This window comes from Sorex araneus, chromosome 2 (genome assembly GCF_027595985.1).
Source record: "Sorex araneus isolate mSorAra2 chromosome 2, mSorAra2.pri, whole genome shotgun sequence".
NCBI lineage: Eukaryota > Metazoa > Chordata > Mammalia > Eulipotyphla > Soricidae > Sorex > Sorex araneus.
This window is the reverse complement of record NC_073303.1, coordinates 205824705-205834837: the sequence shown is the minus strand read 5'-3', so window position 1 is coordinate 205834837 and position 10133 is coordinate 205824705. Positions and strand designations below refer to the sequence as shown.

The 10133-nt window shown below is 52.3% G+C and overlaps 1 protein-coding gene across 9 annotated transcripts; it reads right to left on the bottom strand.

Moving 5' to 3' along the window:
- Positions 1-283: 283 nt before the first annotated feature.
- Positions 284-9730, bottom strand: HNRNPH1 (heterogeneous nuclear ribonucleoprotein H1). Of its 9 annotated transcripts, none has more exons than XM_055127936.1 (14): positions 9572-9729; positions 9103-9222; positions 7727-7882; positions 7372-7515; positions 5744-5882; positions 4571-4749; positions 4317-4388; positions 4127-4260; positions 3525-3660; positions 3147-3206; positions 2964-3053; positions 2220-2312; positions 1686-1735; positions 884-1087 (listed from the first exon to the last, which is right to left on the bottom strand). In XM_055127936.1, the coding sequence occupies exons 2-13, from the start codon at positions 9197-9199 to the stop codon at positions 1686-1688; spliced, it is 1350 nt and encodes a 449-aa protein (XP_054983911.1). In that variant the 5' UTR covers positions 9200-9222; positions 9572-9729; the 3' UTR covers positions 884-1087. The 9 variants fall into 9 exon arrangements, with proteins under 9 accessions (XP_054983909.1, XP_054983908.1, XP_054983912.1 ...); XM_055127938.1 differs by having other exon boundaries at positions 4127-4239; XM_055127934.1 differs by lacking the exon at positions 1686-1735 and having other exon boundaries at positions 284-1087; positions 4127-4239; positions 9572-9730.
- Between the last annotated feature and the right edge of the window lie 403 nt (positions 9731-10133).

Sequence of the window (10133 nt, the reverse complement as noted above, 5' to 3'; positions counted from 1 at the left end):
CTGGGTTAGCAGCAGGGCTGGGGAACGGGAGGGGTCCCCTCTCAGGAGGGGCTTTCAGCAGCCCCTCTCCTCCCCCACCCAGCACAGGGGCCTATAGGTTTGATGCAGAACCCCTCTGGTTCGAACCCCAATCACAAACCCAGTCCCTGGCCCAGCTCAAACAGGACCCCCCCCCCCCCCCCACACACACACACACACACACACACACACACGGCTGCAGCAAGCCCTGATGACCTGAGGGGCAAAGCCAGACACCTGGGGCAGGCACATGAGAACCAGTGCGTGTTTTTACAAGGAAGTTTTATTGGACAAGTTTCACTGAGCGCAATACACCTAAAGGAAATCACAATACAATGAGATTGCAATCAGGGCCTCAGATTCTCCCACAAACGCCAAGACCAGAGTCCTGTGGTATTGGCAATTGCGCTGCAATCCCCACCCCCCACCCATTAACTTAAAAAAAAAAGGCTTCAAACTTACGTGCCTTAGAGATTATTATTAAAGGAACTAGAATTAACAAACATGCCAAATGTTTTTCACTTGTTCATTACAGACACAGCTCCTAATGGTTTAAAAGTTGCGTGTCGTCCCACACGCCTGTCTACAGTGTTTTTCTCCAGATCAGGTAGGAGAGAGGAGCAACAGGTGGGAACATAATTCAGAACCTAAATACACCGAATGTTTATTTAAGTACAACCTAACTAACTTGAGAAAAGCAGGAAGGGGCTTTTAACACGGACGACTTGCTTGTTGCATCCTAAGACGACCGTTCAAATAAAAACAAACAAAAAAATACTGAATCTGAAGTCTTGGAACAAGCCTCCTGATTGCCACAAGAGCAAGAAGCATGAATCACAGAAGTTGGAACTGCCAAACTGCACACTCTAATTTCATGTTTTCCTTTTTTTTTTAAAAAAAGGGGGTGGGGTCGGCGGTGGAGGCCAGTGATGGAGGGAGAGCCCCAATCACATCCCCCACCCACCACTCAGACTGGAGGTGCCAGCCATCCCGCTGCCCATTCCGTTCACGCCCACAGATGCACGGCTCCCGCTACTGTAATAGCTGCTGTTCACGGCGCCCGGGCTGCCTGCAGAGAGAGCCAAGAACGTGCCAGTGAGAGGGGCGCAGGGGAGCAGGGGACAGGCAACTTAGCATTCCAAGGAAATAGGTGCCAGAGAGTAGGACCGAATCGTGCAAATGGCAGCTGCCCCGTGGGAAAGAGGGAGGGGGGTTCCCCACTTGCCAGCCCGATCAAGTTAACCCCCTCTTGTCTCTGCAGTACCAAGTCGCCACTCGTGCTACGGCTTTGTGTGAATAGGGTGCTTCAGGATCAGTGTGGAGAAGGTAGAGAAGGAAGTTTAAAGGAAAACTAGTGTTTTTCAAAAGTTGCAAAATACTTATGGTTTTGGTTTTCTGTACTTTTGACTTTTTTAAAAAGGGCCCCTGTGGCGAGGCGTGTGGCCAAAAGGAAGTGCGCCGCCTCTCGGCCCGGCCGTCCACCCTCCAACTACCTGTGTCCACAGGGAGCGTGCCGGCGCCCGGCAGCTCTGGCTCAAGGTGGGGGGAGGCAGGAAGTGGATTCAAAGGGGCCGGTCAGAGCCACTGACTGCGATGCAAGTGTTACCATGACATTCTCAGTAGGTGCTAGTGGGAATTTAAATTATATTTTTTGAGAAAATATTTACCTAGGCAATGTTTGATTGAAAATCACTGGAGTTTTCCTGTAAAACTTGGTCTGCAAAAGGATTTTGTAGGGTGAGACGCTAAATACCAAACCACCATTCTTTTACAGCCCAATCGAAAAAAAAAGGCATCACACCAAGCCCTAAGGTTACCGAAACTGACTATCAAGCCCACCCTCCTGCCCAACACCCCGTTCCTTTCTCCCAAGCGACGTAAGGCTTGAGCCCCAGACCAGACAAGGGAACTAGAGCACATGGCATTTTAAGAAATGGAGGCAGGTTTCTGACTTCAGAGTGCACAGGAGAAAAAAAAAAATTCCCATTTCCCCCTCCTCCCCTGGATTTGCTCTCAACGTAAGGCTATGGAGACATCGATAGGAGTAGGAAAGCATCAGTTTCTCACTCATCTCACCACCCCCCGAATGATAAGAGAAAACCACCACCAAACTGTACTGAAAGAGCCTGCGGTAGTTCCTCCCCCCACCGTCTACAGCCACCCGCCTAGCCTGAGGTCCGGGGCAAGGGCCACGCACGTACCATAGCCGCTCATGCTGCTCTGGCCCCCGTAGCCGCCTCCGTAGCCACCGCTCAGCTGCTGGCTGGCCGGGCCGCCGTAGCTCGACTGGTTGGCTGTGGAGTTGAGAGGACATTAGCACCTGGCACCTCTGGCAGGGTGGTACCTGGTGGTACCGAGCTTGTTAACACTACTGCTAAGGTTGATTTCCAGGTGACAAGTCACTATGTGCCCTTTTCCTCCTGCCTGCCTGTCCCCTGCCAGCTGGCCGGGAGTAACTCCCGCACAACCAGGCAGGATACCCATGGGCAGGAGGATCCACGAATGTGCAGCAGGACTAATTCCAGGACTCCGGAAGACACAAGGCATTTCTGTGACATGAAAACTGCTTCACTGTGTACTGGGGGGGGGACCTCCCCCAATTAAATCTACTCGGCTGGGACAATACAGATGTCACTCGACACCTCATTATGCCCAACAAACTGCCCATTTTCCAGCCTTCCTATCATATGCTTTGTGCCCTTTGGTTTAGCTGCAGACGCCACTCTTGTTACTAGCTTCGTTCTTAGAGCCCCACCCGCCCAGAAGTCAAGAGTAATCAAAATTCTCTAAGTCTTAAACTCACAAGAATACAAGCCAGACACAACTAAAATCGAAACCTTCGCCTGACTTCAGTTATGCTAAAATGTACTCAAAATGAACTTAGCTTCTATGATTGACTTATAGGTATAAATGTTTTGGTTTTTAAGAAAACTAACGATATTTACACAAGCCCATGCCTCCCATCATTTGGCTACCATAAGCACCACCGCTTGCTCCTGCTGTAGAATTCAAGAAGAGTTCTACATATCTGTGTTCTGAAATGAGAGAAAAGGCATACAAGGTTAGCTTAAAAAAAAAGACACTAAAGTGATATTTACACAAACCCATGCCTCCTAGCATTTGGCTACCGTAAGCACCACCACTTGCTCCTGCTGTCGAATTCAAGAAGAGCTCTACGTATCTGTGTTCTGAAACGAGAAAACAGTGAAAACGTTTGTTGGCAAAGGAGAAACAGGAATCTTCTGAGTAACTGAGTACAAATTCTGTGCCCTTCAACGGACACTTTACAGACACCAGACTGGGCAGGGCAGGTTTTCTGGCACCAAATCCTCTGGTTTTGGTGCCTGCTTATCATGGCTGCCTGCTTATCATGAGTCCCAAAAAGTATGATTCCATCAACCCACCTTTCCCAGCCTGCAGTGGAATCTCCCCTGCTCCCTGGAAACCTCACTGACCCCACCAAACTGCAAGCACACATCCGATGCCTGCTCCCCCTGCTAACTTACGCATATTTGCTTTGTCTTTGGACATGGCCGCTACGGCATCTTCATGAGTCGCAAACTCAACATCTGCCTCCCCAGTGACTCTGCCATCGGGTCCAATTTCAATATGGACTCTCACGGGGTTGAGCGGCGAGAAGAACTGAAGGAGACAGTGCGGCATTGTGACAGTCAACTTATCCCCCAACGGGCCCAGCACAGAAAACCAGTTTGTTTTCTCTCAAGAGCTAAAAACACAGGCCGGAGAGAATACTACAGGGAACAGGACACCTGCCTTGCACACAGCCGACCTGGATTTAATCCCCCACACCACATACAGTGACCTAAGCACTGCCAGCACATCCCTGACTGCAAAGCCAGGAACGAACCCCCAGCACTACCAAGTTTGGCCCAACAGACACCAAATAAACTGAAAACAAGGGCCAAAGTGGCAAGAAAGGCTGTTGCCTTGCCTGGGTCTCACTGAGGTCAATCTCCAGGTACGAGGGTTCCCTGAACACTGCCAGAAGTGAACCCAGCACCCCACACCCACAGAAGAGCTAAGCAGCTGTTTCGAGGACAGGAGCAAGCAGCTTAGGGTAGTTACCCACCCCACCCCCGACTCTTACGTTATAGATATCGTTCTCAGTCGCGCGGTAGGGCAAGCCCCTCATGTGCACACAGTGTCCGGTGGTGCTCTGGAAAGTGGAGCCACCATCACCGTATCTGTGATCAGACATTCCTGAAAAACAGTAATTGAGGTCTAGATGGACAAGGGTGTAAGCATCCTCCAGCTGGCAAATTCCAGGCTCACCTTACCTCTTCCAAATCTATCTGACCCAAATCCATAGCCATCGTTATAGCCATTATAGTCGTCATAGCCTCCGTAACCTGCGGAGAGGACCAGACACTGCCATCAGCCGAGAGCACCCTGGACCCATGCTGCCACCTGCCCGCAGTGCCCAGCTACACTGGGCTTGCCTCCAGGGGAAGCCCCCACTGCCCCCCAAGGCTGGGCACACAGGCCCCATCTATCCCCTGTGCTCAGCCTCCGCCCCTCAGCCCCAGCTCACCTCCGCCATAGGCCCCACGCCGCATCCTCTCAAAGCCTGCGCCTCTGCCAATGCTGTTATACCCTCGGCCAGCCCCGGGCCTGTCATAGGGGCCGGGCCGCTGCATGGCCATGAGCTTCCGGGGAGGATCATAGTGTGTTCTCACCTCGGCGCGGCTGCTCTTAAAGATTTCGATATACCTACAGCATTGGTGGCCACGAAGGAAGGGGGAAGGAGGAGGGGAGAAGAACATTAGTGCCTGCTGGCCCAGCCCAAGGCACACACACACAAAGAAATAACACAGTAAGAGTCATAGCCACGAAAACTGACCGCTAGTTAAAGCCAGCTTTCAGATAGTTGCATAGGCCATGATCAGAAAGTCACTCGGCTTTACATTATTCAATGGCTACTGAATGTAGAGAAGCCACACGCTCCTCTGGGGCGCACGTGACACCCCACCTTAGGGGCTGAGGAGTGGGACAGAGGATAAGATGGTAGGAGGGAACATATTCCACTCAACTTTCAACATGGCCCATTTTCCAGTCCAAGGCGGCACATGCACGGCAAGTGGGCTACAGAGCCAGCCTCCACCAACAGTCTAGCCCACACCACGCACTTTCTCGGGCCGCTCAACCCCGCCTATGCTTTTAGTACGATATCAGCATAGGTAAGCGCATGCTTCAATGAAAAATAGTCACAAGCAAAGAGAGTAAAAACCTTTTGTGACAATTTCTTGAAAGCTATGCTTATTATTAATAATGTATGCAGAATATTTATACAGCAAGAAAGTTTGTTGCATTTCAACTTTAAAAAAACAAGATCAGAAAGTATCACATTTTCTTATGGTAACAGTCATCATTTTCTAGGTGGGTACTGGACCAGGGCTAGGGGACTCTCAAAGCCATAGTCTCTCAATTTCCCTGGGGCGAATTGAGAAATGTGGGCAATTTGTCAGGCAGGCCAATTCAACCAGGGACAGTCTTCAATCAGCCTGAAATTTAAGAGGGAATGCAAAATAGGGGGCTTTAGGGCCAAATCTGAGTAGATGAGGGGGGGAGAGGGCGGGGCGGGCTAAGGGTAGGATCATTTCTGGGGCCAGACAAGTAGGGATGCCTGGCTTTGGGCCAAGAGAATATGGATTTAATGGTTTTACCATAAGAAAAGCGACAAGTCCAACCAACCATCCATCCCCACCTGTGCCCTATTCTTTCCTTGTGTTTCTTTAGAGCCTTTTCAGCTATTTCCTGTGAAGCAAACTGCACGAAGGCCTCCCCCGTACTCCTCCCCTGGAAGTCCACCGGCAATGTTATCCCATTTGGCACGATTTCCAACCCTTCAACCCAAGGACAAATAACCCCAGCAGGGGGCAATATTAACATCACGAGCCCAGAAATGAGGCTTCTTACATCTTTACATAAACCAGAACTTTAACTGTTAGGTGCACGGTATTGCTTTCAACAAGTATTCTTTAAATATGCATGGCAGATATACATGAAGTTCCAGCATTACAAAGTACAGAATTCTTCAAGCACCCCACGGGCAGAGCAAAGACAACTCTGGAGCCCCAAGAAGCAGGAAGAATTCCACAATTAAGAAATCATGTAACTATGCAAGTTTTAACGTTGAAAATTATACAAATCATATAATAAAATTTTCAAGCATTCAATACAACAGTTTTACTAAATTCAGTGCACACCTATACCTCTCATCTTATATTTCAATGATTTAAGTTAGTGGAACTTCAATTTTTAAAAAATATCTTAACACATTTATACATGTTAAAATACAAATTAAAACATTATTTAAGTCATATCATTGACAAACATAAACAGTCTAAACTTTCAACAGACAGCTGATCTAACACAACACAATCATGCACTCTTATTCATGTTCTAATAGCAGTTTGATTTCACTTCTGGAAATTCCGTCTATGAAAAATCCTTTCCGTGGATACATTCCCAAGCTTACAAAAAGGGCTTAAAGCACTTTCCTAGAAGATATGAAATTATGTTCATATTTAACGTTGACAGTTAGCATTCAATTCTCACCAATTTAGATAAAACAATCAAAACACTAGATTTCAAAAATTCTGGCAAAATATTAGATGAGACTCGTATCGATATATTGGCTAATAATTCAAAACTGTTACGCATATGCTATACTAAATTCCAGTTTCTCTGATCAGGACTTAATTTTCAAATACATACAACTATCACTCTGCTAAACATGCAATTTTTATCAGCTCTTCATAAAAACATTCAATACTTTAGTCCCAGAATAGTGTTCAAAATATTCTGTTCAATTACTGAATTTACCAGCATTCAGTTACTTATAACGCAAAAGTTTTGACTCAGTTAATTGAAAATTCCCGACTAAATCACTTCCTTTGGTCAGGTTATGCAGAAAAATCAGGACCACTGACTGAGAACACTTCTGGCTCTGGGGCGAACATGTTGCCCAGAAAAGGTGATTCCTATTCTCAATGCGAAGGGATCTTACCTTTACTTACTTTCAAATATATTGCTCAACTGCACTTGAGACAAGCAGGGCCACCAGGCTTAGGATGAGCCTTAGGGATCTGCTTTAAATGGACTCTACATAGGGGCAAGGTGAACATTTTGCATGTGCTCCAATAGCCATCATGAAGATGGTGTCAATTATCTGAAGGTATTTATTTTAACCATTACTTCCAGAAGAATTACTCATCTGCCTGAGCCAATTGCTGGAGTACCCTTATCTAGGCACGGAGGCTGCTGGCCTGTTCCTATCCCGGTGCCAGAAGCTAGCCAGAACTCTGCAGGGCAACCGAGCCCACCACATACCTGAGAAGAACTGAACAATCTCCTCCTTGCTACATCCAAAGGGCAGTCCTCTAAGCCGCACAAAGCCATCATTGGCCGTGTCGGGACTATTGGGACCAGTGTGCTTCAACACCCAATCCATCTCAACGTTGTTTGACTTGAATACTGAAAGAGGTGCTTAGAATTAGTCAACTTTGGAAAAGGAGACAAAATAAGTTCAGATTTCCTGGGACTTTTATAAGGAACAACAGAAGGAGGAAGAGTTGCCTGACTCCCCTAGAGGACCACCGCCATGCGGTCACCAACACCTACAATTCAAAAGGGGTGACTTTGCTGCATGGCCAACTGACCATTACCAGGGCAACAGAAACCAAACCTTCAACATATCTGTGTCCCATAGTCTCTCTGTCTTTTTTCAGGGCCAATTTCACTTCATCTTCTGATTCAAGTTCAACAAAAGCCTCGCCACTCGGTCTGCCTTCTCTGGTGTAGATGAAACGAATACCTTGGGCCCCATTTTGAATTTTGCAGTCTGGAAAGAAAACAACCGTTAATACAGAATTGAAAACGACAGATCACCCCCGGGGTGATTGAATGTGAAGTGCCTCCTACCTAACAGAGCTCTGGCCTGGCATGGAAAATTAAGGTTTGCCAATTCCCAGGAATTCCCACCTGTCCAGAACACCTGATCAGGAAATCTGCCCACTGAACCTCCTTGGTCAGGGTGTCTCCTAAGTGGTCCAGATGGGATGTTGGAATTTGGTGTCTTGGTCTGGAACAGTCATGCTAGTGTCGCCCAGCCAGTCCGCTTTCAAATCTCAATTGCAAGTTACAATACGGCCAGCACTGGGCAGTAGATCCAAAAAGCTACAAAGCTCCCGGCTGCTGGGCCAAAACCAAACCTCACCCCACCCCCTTGTCTTGAGCTCTACAGGTTCTAAATGAAATCTAAAGGCTGACCCTAAGAAACGTTTCCAAAACAAGATAAAAAACCCTTCCAAGCCATAAAATTCTCAGGTCAAAGGGAGCTGATGGGGAAAGATCGCGGGGTAAATCCCCTGCACATCACAGAGTCCCATCAGGCCCCAGGATAACGGTGGGTGACCTCTGGGTGCGGCCCCAAAGCAATGAAAATCAAAACCCAGACGTTTCCTTTCCAACTGCAGGTGTAACCCCACACTAGCTCGCACGGAAAGTCGGGGGCCTCTCGGCTCCACGGGCCAGACTACGCTGTAACCCGTTTCCAGGGACTCAAAGGGGTCCCGAACTGTGTCGGGAACCCCCTGGCCGCAATCGGAGGGCCAGACTCTTCACAACAGCCGACCCTTGGCCCAAACAGCGGCCCAGACGGGTCCCGCGGAGGGCCCCACCGCGGGTGTGCCCGACGGAAACGCGGAATTACCGTGAGTGAGACGCTCGGGGGCGCCCCGCCGACGCCCCCCGGCTCCCCCCTGGCAGGCGGGCAGCAACGCGCCCGGGAAGGGCCGAGGATGGGCGCGCCTGTTCCCGCCGCCGGGGGCCCGGGCGCTACTTACGGAGTCCGCGACCCCGCGACAGAGCCGCTCGGCAGAAAAATGAAACGGAAAACGGGAGGCCCGGCAAGGGGCCGGCAAGGGGCCCGCCAGCCCGGCGGGGGCGCTCGGCTTCTCGCAATTTCCATTGCGCCACAGGCGGCGCGCGGCCGCCGCCCGCCAGGGGGCGCCCCGGCCCGCGCCCCGCCCCCCGCCCGCCGCCCGCGGGCCCTGCACTCACCCGAGAAGAAGCGCTGCACCTCGTCGGCCGAGCACGACCAGGGCAGGCCGCGCACCTTCACCACGAAGCCCTCTCCGCCCTCGGTGCTCAGCATCATGGCGGCGACGCGCGGCGACAGGCCTGCGGCGGCACGACACGACGCTGCGACGGGGCCGGCCGCCGCCCCCGCCCCCGCCCGCCGCGCGCGCCCGGCGCCCCCGGCGCGCCCCCCGCTCGCGCCCCCCGGCGCCGCGCGCGGGCAGGCCGGCCGCCAGCGTGGAGCGAGGAAATGGCGGCGGCCGCTTCCGCTCCTCCTCCTCCCGCCTCTCACACAATGGACGCGCCGCGGCCTGGCGGCCTCCGCGGCCTGAGCGCGACACGGCGCCCCCGGGCCGCCCGAGACGGCCGAACCGGCCGAGCCGGCCGCACGCCGACGCGCCCCGCACGCCCCCCGCCCCAAAAGCCGCCGGGCCCGCGCGGCCGCACTCACCCAGGCACACGCTGAGAGGGGACGCGCACACGGAGTCGCGACGAGACCGGGGAGAAATGGCCCGCGAGCGGCTGCGCCGACTAAATAAGGCCCGGCGGCGAGGCTCTGCGCAGGCGCAGGCCTCTGCCCGCCCCGCCCCGCTTGCGTCACCCGGAGCTAGGACGCATGCGTGGCGCCTTCATCCCGCCCCTCACACCCCGGTCTGGACATCCACGCATGCGTCGCGGACTCTGCCCCGCCTTTGTCCACCCCAGAAAGGCGCCGCGGGGGAGGGCTCTGCGCCTGCGCCTTCCCGCCTTCCTTGAACTTGGGGCCTCAGCGGTTTGCGAGCGCCGACTGCGCATGCGTCACGCGGCCAACCGCTTTCGCCGCGCCCGCCGCCCTGGGGGGAGGGGAATGGCGACGGGCTGCCCCCCACCCCCCACCCCCCCGCCCCCCCGCCCCCCGCCAGGCACGTTAGCGAGGTGGAGGGCCTTCCCCTTACCCCGGGACCCGGTGCTGTGCTCGTCTTTGTCCCACCCCAGTGCCTGTCGTCCGGAAGCAGGCACCCCCCCCTGCTCGC